Genomic DNA, 19,421 nt, shown 5'->3' with positions numbered 1-19,421 from the left:
TGCGACCTCTTACTTCCGTCAGCTGATCATTGGATGACCGGATTTATGCATGACGTACCGCACTATCATTTTATTCTCAGTTTTAACCGTGACTAGATCTTTGTTGTTTCAGTCAAAAATTAAATGAAAAAATAACGAGGAAATGTTGAAACGACTGACCTTACACTTCTTCAAATAATCGAATTCTTTCATCTTTGTCAAATATTTTATATTTAAAAATATTGAACGGACCGTATACAATGTAGGGAATACACGGAAGATGGTTCACTTCACTCTGTACAGAACAATTTATGTTGATTTTGTATTTTTAAAAAAATCCAGACAGACAGCAAAGAACAGTTAATACTTGTGGTGACTTGTTCCAACGATCAAATTTGTAAGTAGGGCGTAAACGTGATAGACGCACAAAGTTTCCCAAATTTTCTAAATCAATGAAAGCTCTGTTCCTATTCTTTTGAAACAAAATAACATAAGCTTCGGCTTCATATATTTCAGATCTATTTGATGTTACCACATGTCGATCAAATGAAAATATTTGGTATAGGTGGGAAGTTTTATTAGCGTAAATAATAATAATAATAATAACTAAGGGTAAGTCATGATTTTCTTTGACCAATCAGTGAAAAGAGTATGCATTCAACCCGTAAACGCATAACATGACTTCCTTGGTAGCTGACTATGGCTCGGCCTCAGATTCAGACGAGGAATACGACCCAAAGAATCATGCACTTTCCGAGTAAGTCGTCCTATTTCAATACCTGAACTTTCAGAATCCCATTCTGCAAATTATTCGATACGAAAATGCTTATAAGATCATAAATCTGCCTGACCGCACAGCACTATACTGCACTTACAGTATGAAGCCTTAGCCTAGGGCAAACTTAGACACTGGCTGAGTGAGAGTAAGACAGTGTAATATGTATATAAGTCTACTACTGCAACTGCAAGGTCTTGCTCTACTTCATACTTCGACAGAGTAAGGCCCCACACTAAAAAAAATGAAAGAAAAGAAAAAGGCCAGCACACGTCATTCACACATATCGACATGAGCAGCATTTGTGGCACAACTACATGATTTATATAAATTGGTGCTTGGGCTAGCTTACTTCAGTCCAACTCCTTTGCATCCAACACAATTGTGCAAAAATTGAGGAGGAGAGGCTAGGGATAATGAATTTTGAATTGCTTCAGATAAAATATACAATAGGTAGGTATATCACAATCCGCTAGGGGCGCTACAGTGGTAACTATCCAGGGGCAGTGAAGTGTAAAACTGATATCGGCCTGCTGACAGCTCGCCTATGTCACCCCTTTTTTTAAATCTCTCTTGTAGCGCTGCATAAAAAAACTTATACAAGCCATTAACTAAATAAGCTGTAAATCAAAGAGTAAAATCCGATCACGTGATTTGCCCAGGGCGTTTGAAGTTTTGCCTCGACAAAGTGCTCAAAAATGTCAGTTAAGTACTGGTTGCAATTTTTTGAAATTAAAAATGAATAAAGTTTCTGAGATTTGCAATATTATGTAGAAAAATCATGAAAATTAAACCATGCGAAGTATAGTTTATTTGATGCGCAATATTTATAGTACATGATCTGCATGGAAGCCATCCCAGCCATGTGCTTGTGCGGTCGCCAATTTGGGTTTGTTTCCGGGTCATTAGATTAACATACAGCCATAATTGCCCTAATTGGTTACAAGCAATTTGAGCTGCAGCTACAACTGAGTGATCACCGCTGGTCAGTAGTGACAGGTTTTAAGCTGAAGAGTGTGGACACTTTTGGTGAATTTTTGCAGTTAAAAAACTTCAATATCTTTGTTGCTTGTAGGAATATTTAAAAAATTCCAAGTGATTTCATCCGGTTTTTGCATTACCTTTCACATGATATAAGTATTATAATTTTCTGATAAGTTTGAAAATTTTTCTGATATACCTACAAAAGGGCCTCTCATTTGTTATCTTTTGTTGAAAGGGAAGATTACTGAAACGTGAATCTCCAGGTTTGCACACAAGGACCTTTGTTGAGGTGTCTAAAGTGTTATCTGACATTTTTAAGTACACTGACAAAGGCGTAATAATTGTCTGTGCTGACTCATGAGTTAGTTCCCATATTTTTTTAATAATCTAGTTAAGAATGGTATGGTTCCTTTACATTAGAATATTTTTTAAACAAAATTTCTTGTCGTGTAGTAATAATTGTTTTTTTTTTTTTTTTCAACAGGTCTGGACCAAAGCCAAGTCAAATAACTGAAAAGAGTTCTTATGGTGGAAATCTTCTGGGACTTCATGATCAGTCAGATGACAGTTCTTCTGGTGAAGATGTTAATAACAAACAAAGAGTGCTTGGTGATTTAAAGGAGCAACCTCGAGACAAATCCCTCCCAAATCCATTTGGTAATGCCATGAAACTGCCAGCACCGTCATTAAATGTGGAAAAAGAGCAAGGAGGGAAGGGTTTAGAGAATTCCGTTTTTGCCAACCCATTTGAAAAAGCTAGACAAGCTAAACTGTCAGTCCTTGAGAAGCATGTTAAAATGACAGAGACTGAGGAGCAAGCTCAAAGTAGCACCCCAAACAGAAATGTTTGTTACAAATTTCTGAAAGGAAAATGTCATTTTGGTGATAAATGCAGGTTTTATCATGAGAGAGATAATGTTCACAACATTTCCCAACCAGCAGCTGGTCATCAAAATCAGTTTAATGCCGGCAGATATAATCAGACTGGTAATTTTGAGTTATTAAACTTTGAACAGGATCAACAAGATGAAGATGGTTACATGGCCAACATGAAACGTAAAAAACGTGCTGGTATAAATGACCACTTGGTTCCACCTAAGAAGGCATTACAAAGTTTAGGACAACAAAGAGCAAAAGAAAGACCATGGACAGTTGGAACATAGTTATAAAAAAAAAAAAAAACTTCAGACTTATTTTGATGATACATGTATAGATATCTAATTTACGTATTTGTACATCATGTGAACAGAAACATGGTTCATCATAATTGGTTGTTTACAATGGAATTATAATGGAAAAAATTTAACCTTTGTACAATCTTTGCACATCTTTGAAACAGTTGGGGAAAAAGAAAGTTTAATTATCAGGCCTACCCAACTAACAGACTCGGCACATAAGGATCCTGAATTAACCGGTATATCGGACCACACTACCCGGTTTCAAGGTGTGTGTCAGATCGCATTTCGGAGTATCAGTCAGAACACCGACAGGATGAGCCCACGCTCGGCTGTCACCTTGATTGGATAGTAAACGATTGTTGTAAAATCGCCATATGATTTTAAAACCAGGTGCATAAAATTAAAAACCACCTAGAACAACCTTAGACTGCCACATTAATCTCATACAATGCAAAAAAGCCCTATCAAAACTGGTTAAAGCATTCAAACCGAATGTCGTTACGTCCCCATATGCCCCCTTAGAGACAATAAAATAGAGAACTCTAAAGTAAGAGTAGGCCTACAGTCTAAGGTTGCTCTAGGTGGTTTTCAAATTTATGCACCCGGTTTTAAAATCATATAGCTATTTTACGAAAATCGTTTACTATCCAATCAAGGTGACAGCCGAGCGTGGATGAGCCTGCGGTCGTCCTACAAAATATGTTCTGGGATATGATACTCCGGATTGCGATCTGACACACACCTTGAAAACGGGTAGTGTGGTACGATATACGGGTTAATTCAGGATCCTTAGGTGCCGAATCTGGTAGTTGGTTAGGCCTGATTATGCACTTTATTCTTGAAATATTCATCATTATGACTTTTGTGAAACAAGGTAGTTGTATAATGGAGAACAAAATGTAAGGTAAAACAATTCAACATTCAAATAACACCGTTTTATTATCAATTTCAAAAAGCTGCCATTGTGAATTGTCAGTCTGCATCAATTTGAAAACAGTTGGAGTTTAGAGACTTGGAAGACAGTCGCACAACCGTTCTATGATAAATGTTATAGTAAACTAACAATATGTTTCTTTTGTGCTAGTTCAGATGTGTGCGTATTACTGCAATATCGTACTTTAATAAAATTCTACCAAAAAGTTCAAAATCCAAAAATCATTTAAACATAACAACTATAACCCTGCAAAGCAGTTTATAATGCCACATTCACCAGATCTAATTCTTCTAAAGCATAATTGTGCAACTTGACAGAAATAATGATATGCACTCAATAAAATGCAATGCCTTGTGCAATAACAAGGTGAGATAAAATACAATTCAAATCTAAAAACAAGAAAAATATGAGATTCAACTTCAAGGTTCATATGGTCTGAGTGTCATGTTTTCGTCTCATAAAATGAACATTTTAAAATGCACTTTGAAAGTAAAAAGTTTGACAATTTCAGGTTAAAAATAAGCTGCCTCATAAATTACACTTACTAGCCTCTGACCTAACCCTTTTTGGCCCAATTTTACACAAAATTAATATCATAATGTGTTTTGAACACCAAAAGAAGTGACTCAGGTAATGATGCAACCTTTGTAACTCCCTTTAAATATGCCAAAGGCACATAATTGCTCAATACATACATAATGGCCTTAAAACATAACATTACCTAAGGCCCACTCGGGGGTATATATCCCTATGATATTAGAAAGAATGTTTTCGAATAGGAATGTGCATTATTGGCAATCTAAAATAAAGTCTACATTATGATCAAAATCTCTAACAGTAATGTTGGTCCACTTGAATCCATTGGTCCCTTGAATCTGATTATAAATTGATCTTCAAAGATTTCCTCTCTCAGCCTGATCAGCTTCAATGGCCTCAAACAGTGACTTGAAGTTGCCAGCTCCAAAACCCTACCAAAGAAAAAATATATAGACTATTTTATTCGCTTTGTTCTCGAACATAATAAAACCTTTTTAATTGCTAATGTTTATGACTTCAGGAAGATTTAATTTTTTACAGTCTGATATTTCATGAGATTTGCTAAGGGAACTGAAACTTTCCAGCTATTCAACTGGACCGATAAGTATCACAAGCCAGACTAAAAAAACTGACTTGATTACCTGATGATTATTTCTTTGAATAACCTCCAAGAAAACCGTGGGTCTATCCTGAACATTCTTGGTGAATATCTGCAGCAGGTACCCATCATCATCATAGTCAACTAAAATCTTGAGCTTTTCCAGCTGAAGCATAATAATTACAATGCATTAAGATTCCATAGTCATTATGTAATCATGTTATTATTAGTTGTTATAAGTAAATACTGCACACTCTTGGTTTGGGCATGAAGTCACAAACTTAAGGTCATTATGATCAAACTTATTTGCCAAGTATTATCTCTATTTATGCTTTATTTTGTGCTGTATTGTGAATAAAGTGATGTGCACTCCACCCCATTTAAAATTTCGATACATATTTTTTACGATCTATTAAAAATTTCTTCGTTATCGCTATATCATTACTGTCTTTTCTTCTATAAATAAAAATTGTATGAAATATCTAAAATAAAAAAAAAAAAAACAAAAGTTGTTTCTCACAGTGTCTAGATCTTCTTTGACTTTGACCTTTGACTTTTTAAGTTTATTTCTCAAGTTGGTGTAATACGTCTTAGGGATGTCAAGGAAAACCTGGCCTCTTGCTCGCAAATTTGTGACCTGTTAGAAAATGAGTTGCTGCACATGATTAAAATAAAACAGACCTGGTATGCGACAGAAATGGATCTTGTCCATAATACTAAAAAAAAACCTGGCATGACAAGGTCATAGCTTACTCAACTTGAGCAAAACTGATTCATGTTACAGTAATTCTCAAAACAATCTAGTGATGCATCATGACCTGTACTACATAAACCCCCCTGTAAACCATGGAAACAACGATTGCAAGAATTTTTTCTCTAATGGACATCTTTTTCAAATGTTATCTAGGATAAAAAAAAACACTGATACCAGAACATGGCATGTGCAGTTTTTGATTTTTTTTCTTATCTCTAAATCCTTACTTACAGCTGAGATGATGTCACTGGTATTCAGAGCAATGTGCTGGACCCCGGCACTCCCATAGTAGTCCACATACTCCTGAAATCATCCCAAAATCATCCATATATTTTGCATTAATCAAAATCCTTAAGGCGTTTTGAATTAATTTTAAATGTTCTGAAATCTGCCACAAGAAGTCAATTCATCTTCATAATTTCCATAGTCCTAATTATCTTAATGTCTGGAAAATTATGTGTAATAGTTAGAATATTATATATATTTATAGCAGTGGTGATAAACTATCGGTGCCAATAATTCTGCATAGGAAAGAAACAAATAAAACTGACAACCTAGATAACTAACCTGAATCTGACTCTTCCTTTTTCCTGGGGCTGGCTCATTAATAGGCATCTTAATGGTCTCCTCATAGTTGCTCACCACAATAGAGCGCAGAGCAGAATACTCTGTAAAAAGCTGCTTGTCATCTACAGACCAGAATCTGTGAAACATCAGGGTCTTTTCATACCTAATGGTAGATAAATATATTTTTATACATAAATCATCATCTTTTCCTTTCTTTTATATAAACCTTAGTTAACACAATTTTAAAAATCCAGGTCAATTGCCCCTAATCACTGACCTTGTGTTGTAACTTAGCCGGATTTACAAAAAATATAACATCAAACTCCATCATAAACCAGGTTGGACGCTGAGACCAGCACTAGTAAAACCCAAGGATCCTCTAACCCAAGGAGAGCAATGTGGTGTGATATATTCAGTCAAATGTGGAACCTGCCAAGGAGAATACATTGGCGAGACAGGAAGACCATTAGCCACAAGAATGAAAGAACACAAAGACTCAGTGGCCAAAAACAACTGGAAATCAGCCCTTGGAGAACATACCTGCAAACATCCAGGTCACCACATTGATTTTGACAGCCTGAAAGTGATAGACAGGGAAAACTGGACATTCCAAAGAAAAATAGCAGAAGCTGTACACATCAGGACCAAACAACCAGACCTGAACAGACAGGGGGGGGGTATAATCTACCAGCTATCTACCTCACTGTGCTCCAGAGGGATGCAGAGGAGCCCCGGGGGGAGGATGTAACAGTTACAACACAAGGCCAGTGATTAGGGGCAATTGACCTGGATTTTCATTCCAGGTGAAATGCCCCTAGTCATTTACTCCCTGATGATGGTGACTGACAGTCACAGAAATATTGGAGGTAATACCCACATATTTTACAAGCTCTTGATAAAAAGAAAAACAATAATTTGAAATGATTTTGGTAACTTTCTTACCATTCTGTAATACTTGTCATTTCATTGTCAGGTTGGTTGCCAACAATATGATCAATGAAGTTCAGCCCAGCTGGTGGTCTAAAAGAAAATGAAAATGAAAGTTCTGAAATTATAAATAGTTTATAACTGAGCAAAAACCTTTCAAAACATCCATATATCTACCAAGACTTATAAAACTAAATTTAAGTATTTGTTACAAAAAAAAAAAAAAAAACTTTTCAAAAAACGCCTTACAAGATAGCTGACAGAGGGTCCTTTGCTGGGTGGTCCTTATACCCTGGGAGGAACTTCCCTTTATACTTGCTCTTGTCCACAAATGTATGGGTGGTATCACCATAAGTTTGAATCATGGCATATCTTACAGTCCCGTCTTCATCTTTCTCCTCCCAAATATCCCTGACAACTGTAGCACCACGTTCCACTGCTTTCTACATTTGAAAAAAATTAATCCACAATTTCGAAATGATATAATTCAGTGCACTATTAAGAAGCACTTATTCTAGTAGTTAGCAAAGTAAGGGGCAAAATTTAGTCCTAAAATTATAAATAAATTTCATTTGTTTTGGTGCATACAATACTAGTGCCTTGAAAACACCCATGTGTAGGACTGAACACACAAATATCAGTCTTATCAAACATCTTTCATGCACACCACAGTCAGAAAGTCATTTACTGTTGACATTTGGTACCTTCATAATGGCATCCAAATCTTCCACCTCAAAGGCAATATCCTTCACACCATCTCCATGTTTAACCAAGTGTTCACACATATCTTCAGGACTATAGGGGTTCAGTGGAGATTGCAAGACAAATACTATCTGTAATGTTTTGTGAAAAAAAAGGAAAATTAAAACAGTAACTTCATATTTATTTAAAAATGCTCTGGTTAAATATTCCTGTCATCAACACTGGTCTGAAAAATATTTTCACATCACTTCTGCTTTATAAGTTCATTGTCATGGACAATATAAGGAACTTATTATATCAATACTGGTGTGTGTGTGTGTGTGTGTGTGTGTGTGTGTGTGTGTGTGTGTGTAAAACATAAACAGACTTGATGTCACTCAAGAATCCTAGCAGCCTTGTTGTGTAACTATAACCCAGTTATATTTCCATGGTCTGATTGTGTAATTAATAATCTAATTTAAAGCAATTGAAAATTTTTGTATATAAAATGAAATTGTTAAAAGCTTGACAAAAGTGTATTAAGATGGATATTTATAAAATTGCCATTTTATCAAGTTATGAGTGAGTAAGGAGAGAAAGTTGCAAGGATGGGGACTTCACATCATGCAGCCACCAAGGGTGCTTTCCCAGAGATTTAGATCTATCTAGAGATCAAGATTTAGATCGACCTAACTAACTGGGGGTTCACGCTAAATTGCAGTCAGCCGAGCGGGCACCATAGTTAATTACCCCCTAACAGCTTATAGTAGGCGGGACAGAGGCTTAAGCCGGCCAAGCTGACAGTAATCTAGTGAGACTCCCCACAGGGATAGATCAATCTAAAAATCTATGGAAATGGGGTGCAAGTGTTCACTGTTTAAAGCTGTTACAGGGGTTCACACAGCCTTGAGAAGTGCTTGAATTTAGCTCTGCACCTTGAATTCTGTTTGTGGCATAGAAAAATACTTGAAATTGCTATTAGCCTTGAAAAGTGTTTGTATTCAACCTTTTTCATCCTTGAAAAGTACTTGATGTGATCACCTAGCAATTTGTCATAATATTTTTTCAAACTTTGCAGCTTTTGAACTAAATATACAAACAATAATCCACAGAAGGATGAAATACCTTCTTAAATTTAGTTAAATTTTGTTCTTTTGTTAAATAAGTTTAAGACATAAAATCATTTTTCGAACCAAAGCTTAATTTAAGCTTTACTAAATTAAAATAAGTTCAGGACATAATTTTATATGTAAAACTTCAGTACACAAAGAACCAATTCACCTCTTCAGCCACATCAAGTCTGTTTTTGTTTATGTATAATATTGACATGATAAGATCTTAATGCTAGTCACGACATCATAATAGTATTTTTGCTGTTCAAGGTAAGATTTGAGAAGATGTCAAGATAAGAGCTGTACCTATTTCCCTGCTAACTGTAAACTACCCTTCTTGAACTAAATTAATCAACAACAAAATGGAATATTAGGCAGATGTTTTTTTAATTGTTTCTCAAACTCCACTGACCTCAAAATGGCCAAAATATTAAAACTAGACAGCAAAGCAGGCAAATATACAGATACCAAAAAGGAAGAAACATCAACAAAATACATGCAAGAAAAATTATTACCATTAAAGTAATTCAATCATGCCATTTCCGAAAGAAAGCCGTCTCCTTATCAAACAAAGTGACTCAGCAAATTTGAAGTTAAACAAAGATATGGTTTGGTAGTAACATGTCAAGCTGAATGTTGCCAAAATTGTGCAAATAAAACATAAATATAAAGGCCAGAACACATGCAAAGTACAGTTCATTATAAAAAGTAGGTCAAAGGTCAATTTCAAGGCCACAGTTAGATTGCCAGTATATGACTTCCTATTTAAGTTTGCCAGTTTTCGAGTTATAAGGAAGAAAAAATTTGTAAAGTGCAGTTCATCATGAAAAGTAGGGCAAAGGCCAATTTCATGGTTACAGTTAGATTACCAGTGTATTACTTCCTATGCAAGTTCAATAGTAACTTTAGGCGTATCTCTACTAATTTTGAGTATTTCACCTTTTATTTTCACCACTAAATATCGGATGTTAAACTTTTTGATATAGTGCAACACCGAAGGTGTATCGAAAACAAACAAGGCAGCAAAGCTGTCAAATGTACAGACAAAAAACAGGAAATAACTATGCACAAAATAGGCTACTGTCAATTCTGATGCAAAATTTTAATGATTGAATCTGACAAACTGCAATTATATGAGTTTATTTCCATTTTTGAAACTTTATTACACAATACACGATAACAAGTTTACCATCATTTTTACATAATCAACTAATAATGTTGTAAAGATGCAGGAAATGCCAAACAAACACTTTTACGTATCTTATTAATTAAATAATGAAACTGTTAACATGCCTAAGAAATGAATCTGAGGAAATGTGAAAAAACGGCATTTCTTTGAAATAATGGCCCGATTAAGCTGATTTTTGAACTCAACCTGCGTTTTAGCAGGAATGACCACTCCTGTGAGTTTCATGACAATTGGCCCATCTGTTTTTCTTATATTGTATTTACTGTGTTGCATATATGCTGAAAAGTGAAGACAAGGCAGCAAAGCTGTCAAATGTACAGACAAAAACAGGAAATAACTATGCACAAAATAGGCTACTGTCAATTCTGATGCAAAATTTTAATGATTGAATTTGACAAACTGCAATGATATGAGTTTATTTCCATTTTTTGCAACTTTATTACACAATACACGATAACAAGTTTACCATCATTTTTACATAATCAACTAATAATGTTGTAAAGATGCAGGAAATGCCAAACAAACACTTTTACGTATCTTATTAATTAAATAATGAAACTGTTAACATGCGTAAGAAATGAATCTGAGGAAATGTGAAAAAACGGCATTTCTTTGAAATAATGGCCCGATTAAGCTGATTTTTGAACTCAACCTGCGTTTTAGCAGGAATGACCACTCCTGTAAGTTTCATGACAATTGGCCCATCTGTTTTTCTTATATTGTGTTTACAGTGTTGCATATATGCTGAAAAATGAAAAAACAGCATAACTACTAAAACAGTGGCCCGATCATGCTGATTTTCGAACTTGACCTGCGTTTTCATAAGACTGATTACTCCTGTGAGTTTCATGACAACAGGCCTAACGGTTTTCCTTAAAATGTGTTTACAGGGTTGCATATATGCTGAAAAAAGTGAAAAAACAGCATAACTTCCCTTAAAATGGCCCGATCATGCTGATTTTCGAACTTGACCTGCGTTTTATGAATATTCATCAGCTCTGTAAACATACAGCCAAAAAGTAAAACTGCCTTCCACTTATCATGTTTACAATGAAAGTGCACGGCGCCAGCGCCGGCGACAGTGACGGCGGCGACGGCAGATACAGGTGATGGCAATATGTACAGACACATCTGTACATATTTACTGTACTGTTTGAGAACAGTAAGTGACATGGTTTATCTTAAATGGTCATCATGGGAGCAGTGCCCAAAATATTTTTTTTTTTCAAATTTTGATGCAATATTACATTATGTTTAACAGCATAATGACCATCAATTTTAATAATAAAATATTAGTATCATGGATATTCAGAAAATGTGACTAGCAAAGGTCTTCAGGCCCATATGGAACTTCAAAGTCACAACTTGAAAATGCCAAAATGTAAACAAGACAGCACTGTTCTGAAATGTTTTTTTTTTCATTTTTAACAATTTTTTAAACATAAAACAAAATTAACAGGTTATTGCCATCTTTATATGATCAACTAAGAAAATTGATGAGATGGGGAAAAATATAAATACAACAGTGTTAAATGTCCAATTTCCTCCATTCTGAGATTCTAAACAAAGTGAATGATTGCATCTGACAAACTGCAATGATATGAGTTTATTTCCATTTTTGAAACTTTATTACACAATACATGATAACAAGTTTACCATCAGTTTTACATAATCAACTAACAATGTTGTAAAGATACAGGAAATGTCAACCAAACACTTTAACATGTCTTATTAGTTAAATAATGAGACTGTTAACATGCCTAAGAATTGAATCTGAGGAAATGTGAAACAAGACAGCACTGTTCTGACATGGGTTTATTTCCATTTTTAACACTTTTTTTAACATAAAATAAACAGTTTACTGCAATTTTTATATGATCAACTAAGAAAATTGATGAGATGGGGAAAATATCAATAGAATAGTGTTAAATGTCTAATTTCCTCCATTCTGAGATTCTGAACATAGTGAATGAATAAATCTGACAAACTGCAATGATATGGGTTTATTTCCATTTTTGACACTTTATTACACAATACACGATAACAAGTTTACCATCATTTTTACAAAATCAACTAACAATGTTGTAAAGATGCAGGAAATGTCAAATAAACACTTTTACGTATCTTATTAGTTCAATAATGAGACTGTTAACATGCCTAAGAGTTGAATCTGAGGAAATGTGAAAAAACAGCATAACTTCTAAAATAATGCCCCGATTATGCTGATTTTCGAACTTAACCTCCATTTTAGTAAGATTGACCACTACTGTGAGTTTCATGACAACAGGCCTAACGGTTTTCCTTAAAATGTGTTTACAGGGTTGCATATATGCTGAAAAAAGTGAAAAAACAGCATAACTTCCCTTAAAATGGCCCGATCATGCTGATTTTCGAACTTGACCTGCGTTTTATGAATATTCATCAGCTCTGTAAATATTAAGCCAAAAAGTGAAACTGCCTTCCACTTATCGTGTTTACAAGGAAAGTGCACGGCGCCGGCGACGGCATCGGCATCGGCATCGGCATCGGCATCGGCATCGGCGACGACAGACGCAGGTGATGGCAATATGTACAGACACATCTGTGTCTGTACATAAAAAAAGCATAACTACTAAAACAGTGGCCCGATCATGCCGATTTTCGAACCTGACCTGCATTATAATAAGATCGATTACTCCTGTGAGTTTCATGACAACAGGCCTATCAGTTTTCCTTGAAATGTGTTTACAGTGTTGCATTTATGCTGAAAAGTTAAGAAACAGCATAACTTCCCTTAAAATGGCCCGATCATGCTGATTTTCGAACTTGACCTGCGTTTTATGAATATTCATCAGCTCTGTAAATATTAAGCCAAAAAGTAAAACTGCCCTCCACTTATCGTGTTTACAAGGAAAGTGCACGGCGACGGCATCGGCATCGGCATCGGCGACGACAGACGCAGGTGATGACAATATGTACAGACACATCTGTGTCTGTACATAAAAATGTGACTAGCAAAGGTCTTCAGGCCCATGGAACTTCAAAGTCACATCTTGAAAATGCCAAAATGTAAACAAGACAGCACTCTTCTGAAATGGGTTTATTTCCGTTTTTAACACTTTTTTAACATAAAACAAAATAAACATTTTACTGCCATTTTTTTATGACCAACTAAGAAAATTGATGAGATGAGAAAAGTATCAATAGAATAGTGTTAAATGTCCAATTTCCTCCATTCTGAGATTCTGAACATAGTGGATGATTGAATCTGACAAACTGCAATGATATGAGTTTATTTCCGTTTTTGACACTTGATTACACAATACATGATAACAAGTTTACCATCATTTTTATATAATCAACTAACAATGTTGTAAAGATGCAGGAAATGTCAAACAAACACTTTTACGTATCTTATTACTTAAATAATAAGGCTTTTAACATGCCTAAGAATTAAATCTGAGGAAATCTGAGGAAATGTGAAAAAACAGCATAACTTCTAAAATAATGCCCCGATTATGCTGATTTTTGAACTCAACCTGCGTTTTAGTAAGACTGACCATTCCTGTGAGTTTAATGACAATTGGGCTTTCTGTTTTTCTTATATTGTGTTTACAGTGTTGCATATATGCTTAACAATGAAAAAACCCGCATAACTACTAAAATAGTGGCCCGATCATGCTGATTTTCGAACTTGACCTGCGTTTTAGTAAGATTGATTACTCCTGTGAGTTTCGTGACAACAAGCCTAACGGTTTTCCTTGAAATGTGTTTACAAGGTTGCATATATGCTGAAAAGTGAAAAAACAGCATAACTTCTACAATAATGGCCCGATCATGCTGATTTTCGAACTTGACCTGCGTTTTATGAATATTCATCAGCTCTGTAAATATAAAGCCAAAAAGTGAAACTGCCTTCCACTTATCGTGTTTACAAGGAAAGTGCACGGCGCCGGCGACGGCATCGGCATCGCCATCGGCATCGGCGACGACAGACGCAGGTGATGGCAATATGTACAGACACATCTGTGTCTGTACATAAAAAAAGCATAACTACTAAAATAGTGGCCCGATCATGCCGATTTTCGAACTTGACCTGCATTTTATGAATATTCATCAGCTCTGTAAATATACAGCCAAAAAGTAAAACTGCCTTCCACTTATCGTGTTTACAATGAAAGTGCATGGCGCCGGCGACAGCGACAGTGACGGCAACGACGGCGACGACAGACGCAGGTGATGGCAATATGTACAGACACATCTGTACATATGAACTGTACTGTTTGAGAACAGTAAGTGACATGGTTTTTCTTAAATGGTCATCATGGGAGCAGTGCCCAAAATAGGTTTTTTTCAAATTTTGACGCAATATTACATAATGTTTAACAGCATAATGATCATCAATTTTTAATAATTAAATATTAGTATCATGGACAAATAGTAAACGTGACTAACAAAGGTTTTAAGGCCGATGGAACTTCAAAGTCACACCTTCAAAATGCCAAAATGTAAACAAGACCGCACTGTTCTGAAATGGGTTTATTTCCATTTTTAACACTTTTTTAACATAAAACAAAATTAATAGGTTACTGCCATTTTTATAAGATCAACTAAGAAAATTGATGAGATGTGAAAAATATCAATAGAACAGTGTTAAATGTCCAATTTCTTCCATTCTGAGATTCTGAACATAGTGAATGATTGAATCTGACAAACTGCAATGATATGAGTTTATTTCCATTTTTGACACTTTATTACACAATACACGATAACAACTTTACCATCATTTTTACATAATCAACTAACAATGTTGTAAAGATGCAGGAAATGTCAAACAAACACTTTTACGTATCTTATTACTTAAATAATAAGGCTATTAACATGCCTAAGAATTAAATCTGAGGAAATCTGAGGAAATGTGAAAAAACAGCATAACTTCTAAAATAATAGCCCGATTATGCTGATTTTCGAACTCAACCTGCATTCTAGTAAGACTGACCATTCCTGTGAGTTTAATGACAATTGGGCTTACTGTTTTTCTTATATTGTGTTTACAGTGTTGCATATATGCTGAACAATGAAAAAACCGCATAACTACTAAAATAGTGGCCCGATCATGCTGATTTTCGAACTTGACCTGCGTTTTTGTAAGATTGATTATTCCTGTGAGTGTCATGACAACAGGCCTAACGGTTTTCCTTTAAATGTGTTTACAAGGTTGCATATATGCTGAAAAGTGAAAAAACAGCATAACTTCTACAATAATGGCCCGATCATGCTGATTTTCGAACTTGACCTGCGTTTTATGAATATTCATCAGCTCTGTAAATATAAAGCCAAAAAGTAAAACTGCCTTCCACTTATCGTGTTTACAAGGAAAGTGCACGGCGACGGCATCGGCATCGGCATCGCCATCGGCGACGGCGACGACAGACGCAGGTGATGGCAATATGTACAGACACATCTGTGTCTGTACATAAAAACGGACACCACCTTCAGTGTTGCACTTGACAAGCTCTTTCAGTTTGGGCATCTAATGGCCGCTATTCCCGTGAAAGTGCACAGACTGACCCAAACTCACGAGGATTAAAGATAACCCTAAGGGTAACACCTGCCCATGATATTAAAGGTTAGATCTGTGTAGTTTCTGAAAATCGGCAGAAATAAAAATTTTTTGCAAAAAATTCCCATTTATAGATAATTTTGGCCTGTTTGACCTTGAAATAAAGGTCAAAGGCCAAATCCAAGAGATCCATATGGTCAGATGGGAATATAATAAACATGAAAACAAAATGAAATTCACTTAAAACCAATCATCACTTTGGTGATATTTTAACATGTAAAAGTGAAATGGAAGGCAACAAGCAGGAGAAAATCATGCAGTGGTCTATGTACAGACAATACAAGAATTTTTAACTGTCTGATGGCTGGTTAAAATAATACTGGTAATGTGAACTACAGAGTTTTAAAATGTAAACTCACTATTATAATTGTTTTTTAAAAAACAAATCGTTTCTATTTTAAGAAAAGCTGAGTTGCTGTTTGTAAAATAAAATGTCATTGTGATTTGCTCAGATTCAATGCTCAGGTAAAATTTGCATGAAAGAAACCACTTTAATTAATAAAATCAATATTCGAATATAGGTCATACTGTTTTTTCAGAAATATTTTTTGGTTTGATTTGTTTGCATGAAGAATGTCATGTATTCTTGACAAATAAAACACTTCATTTAATAATAAGAATCACTGTTTTTATCATTTTGAGATTTGATTTTAGAAAGTTCAACTTGGATTTAACACTGACTTAAAAGTGATAAATATATATTATTTTGGACTTCTTTTTTATCCCCTCCCCCCACCCTCTGATGAAATAAAAATGTTTAAGAAACAAGTAATTTAAAAACACCTGCCTAATTAAGATGAAAGATGCTGTCACAACATGCACGTCTCTACCTCGTTTTGCATCACTAATAGCTTAATGTCAAATTTTTAGCACTAACTTAAACAACTGTCCACTTAAATTTTCAATTTTTATTTTGTGAATTATCATTATTATCTTTACCCTCATTTACATTTTCATTCATTTATTGTAGAGGTTATTATTTAGTTTGTCTAACAGATATAACAAAGAAAAACTTACCTTGTTCTGCTTGACTACATGGGACACCACCTGTCTGCTTCCCGTCTCCAACCCCTTGTAGGCAAATGGCTCAAAGCCCATGCGAACACAGTAAAAAGTGGCTGCCTAAATTTTTTTAACCCAAGAGATTGTATTTAGTACATAATATACAATGGATTTTTAGGAAAAATAATACAGTGCAAATACAAAACACCAAATATCTTTGTTTTACTGTTTTTGCAAACTTTAAGGAAAATCTATGATTATGTAAATCAAAATGCTATTTTGTCATTTTATAAAATCAATTAAATATTCAATTAAAAAAATATGACACTGGGAAAAATAAAATTGATACACATTTACCTGTTTGGCATTTCCAACCCAAAATGTTACATGATCAAAGCTCTTGAACTGGCCTGCATCAGGCTGGAAAATAAAAGAATTTCCTATAACAACATATCAAGCCATGAATATATCTCCTTATTTTTAACTTTGAAGGCCTAGGGCTGATGCAGTGTTGCAAGTGCTACATATACCCCCTGTATGACTAAATAGTATGATTACCTGAGGAAACCAATTTACTTGGTTCCCATATATACTGTACAAAGAACTAAAAATGAAGACCTCCTTTTTGTAAACTACAGTAGGTACAGCAACAAGCCAAAAAAAAAAGTGTACTTAAATCTACAGTGAAATTTCATTTAGGTCAAAATTTTTCATAGTTAGCAATACACATTGTAGTTTATACAGGTATAAACTGAAATTAACTGATATAATTAGAAATTTCAAAAAATATATTTTCTCAAATTGTAAGGCTTAAAAGGCCAGTAAAATGAGCTGTTAGAGGAAGGCAGAGAGAAATCCATTTTTATCCCCTAAGCAGTCTTACTGCATCCAATGCTGCATAAGTACAGGTAACTCATATTTACTGGCTACTGGCTATATTTTTGTCATGTTATTTAAACCAGCATAGTTTCCAGGACAGTACAGACTTCGGCAATGTTATGCAGTGCTATGTTGTTCTAAGATGACATGCAAGAATCAAGGGAGTGCCTGAGGGAATCTGTCCCAACGTGAACTCTGATGTAGAAAATAAAACCGTGCCAGAACATGATCCATAATTTTTGAGCTACTAGTACATGTACTAGTACTTCAGCATTACAATTTACATAGTGGAAACTAATTTTGTTTGTAACTTTTTTGTTTTTGTGTTACAAAGGACTCACAACACACTGATAAATCTTTATGGTGTGCTTCTATATTCAACACTTTATAACTATATCTCCTTTATTTATATTTCATTAGATCTGCCAAAGACGCATTAATAGAATAAAATGGCAGTGTGCCAATCCCATATTGGCAATGGCAATGGCGGCAGAGGTCACCAAATAAGAACAGCTACATGTATCATTTTATCACTCAAAACGGTTGCTTACCTTCGGTCCTTTGTCAGTGTAGGTAGTCTGAAATACACAAAATTACGTTTCAATATCATGATGGAAAACAGATTTAGTTAAAATAGTAAAACAATGCGAAATTCAGGAGCCAAACTTGAAACCTACCATGTTGACGTCGCATATGCCTTGACCCAGATTTTACCGTGACGTGATTGGATCACGCGACAGGACACACCTCCATATTAGCCAATCATAAAAGCGTGGTGTTTTTGTGTGCTGTGAATCGAATTTGCTGCTATTTTGCTGGCAAAATTGCGTTTAATATGCTAATCAAATCAGTTAAACGGCATTTTAGATATCAAAATAATACATATAGATTACATGTAGTTAGTAGCAGGCTAACATGTAAATTTCTTGGGTGGATGAACTCATTTACCGGGTGACTCCTATAGGCTTTTAACTTGAGAAAACCTTTTATCCATACTAATGCAGCATTAAAACTACAATCACGCAGGATTCACCAAAACAAGCTGGATGTCTGCAACACCGTAAAGATGACTTGCAACCAAGCAATTATATAGATGTCCATTAAAAAAGCTCGTGCAGTTTGGCATAAAAATTTTCTCCTGGAACTACGAATAATGAAAAATATATTTTCATTTCTTAGCCAACAAAAAGGAACATACGTTACTATTACAAATGCAAAGTGTCCAGCTGTGAAACGTTTTACTGGTTTTGTTCTTTGATTTATCTCCTACAAGTTGTGAAAAATCTTCTGTATGAGCAGTTTAAAATTGTTTTTGAGTTTGCTTTTCACTGAATATAAAAAATACAGGGAAAATACACCCTAATACACCCTACCGACAGTAAATTAAGCATTAAATAAACTATTTATCCACTCGTGATCCAAATATTATATCAGAAGTGTCAAACTAGCTTTAGAAGTTAAGAACATTTAAAGTGCTGCTACAAGTGCGACGCACTATGCTTTTTGCACATCTAATGCATTTCGATGTAGGCCTCACTTAACCACAATCACACTCTATTTACCACAAGGCAGATCCAACTTAATTTTGTAAGAATTAACAAAGAATATTATTTTTCATAGTTAGAGTAAGAATCGGTCATTTTCACACCTTTTATAGAACGTTATTAATCCTCCCTTACCTTTGTCTGTCGTGTCTGTTATGGGCAACCTGCCCCCTACAGTA

General features: G+C 34.9%; 2 protein-coding genes across 3 annotated transcripts; one reads left to right on the top strand and one right to left on the bottom strand.

Annotated features, from left to right (window-relative positions):
* The first annotated feature begins 587 nt into the window (after positions 1 to 587).
* LOC106176200 (uncharacterized) lies at positions 588 to 3,871 on the top strand. Its single transcript, XM_013558464.2, has 2 exons — positions 588 to 736; positions 2,223 to 3,871. Exons 1-2 carry the CDS (start codon positions 657 to 659, stop codon positions 2,899 to 2,901), a joined length of 759 nt encoding a protein of 252 aa, XP_013413918.2. The 5' UTR covers positions 588 to 656; the 3' UTR covers positions 2,902 to 3,871.
* LOC106176239 (4-hydroxyphenylpyruvate dioxygenase a) lies at positions 3,837 to 18,435 on the bottom strand. 2 transcript variants are annotated; one of them, XM_013558537.2, is made up of 12 exons: positions 18,376 to 18,434; positions 18,250 to 18,276; positions 17,177 to 17,239; positions 16,835 to 16,939; positions 7,938 to 8,066; positions 7,483 to 7,676; positions 7,249 to 7,326; positions 6,307 to 6,469; positions 5,971 to 6,042; positions 5,506 to 5,622; positions 5,029 to 5,151; positions 3,837 to 4,818 (listed from the first exon to the last, which is right to left on the bottom strand). In XM_013558537.2, the coding sequence occupies exons 1-12, from the start codon at positions 18,376 to 18,378 to the stop codon at positions 4,744 to 4,746; spliced, it is 1,149 nt and encodes a 382-aa protein (XP_013413991.1). In that variant the 5' UTR covers positions 18,379 to 18,434; the 3' UTR covers positions 3,837 to 4,743. The 2 variants fall into 2 exon arrangements, with proteins under 2 accessions (XP_013413991.1, XP_086856692.1); XM_087000566.1 differs by lacking the exon at positions 5,506 to 5,622 and having other exon boundaries at positions 18,376 to 18,435.
* Between the last annotated feature and the right edge of the window lie 986 nt (positions 18,436 to 19,421).

The sequence above is a fragment of the Lingula anatina genome, chromosome 1, assembly GCF_051362555.1.
Source record: "Lingula anatina isolate TDL-2025a chromosome 1, LinAna3.0, whole genome shotgun sequence".
Classification (NCBI taxonomy): Eukaryota; Metazoa; Brachiopoda; class Lingulata; order Lingulida; family Lingulidae; genus Lingula; species Lingula anatina.
The sequence above is the reverse complement of the archived record's forward strand: the minus strand, read 5'-3'. Positions and strand labels throughout refer to the sequence as shown.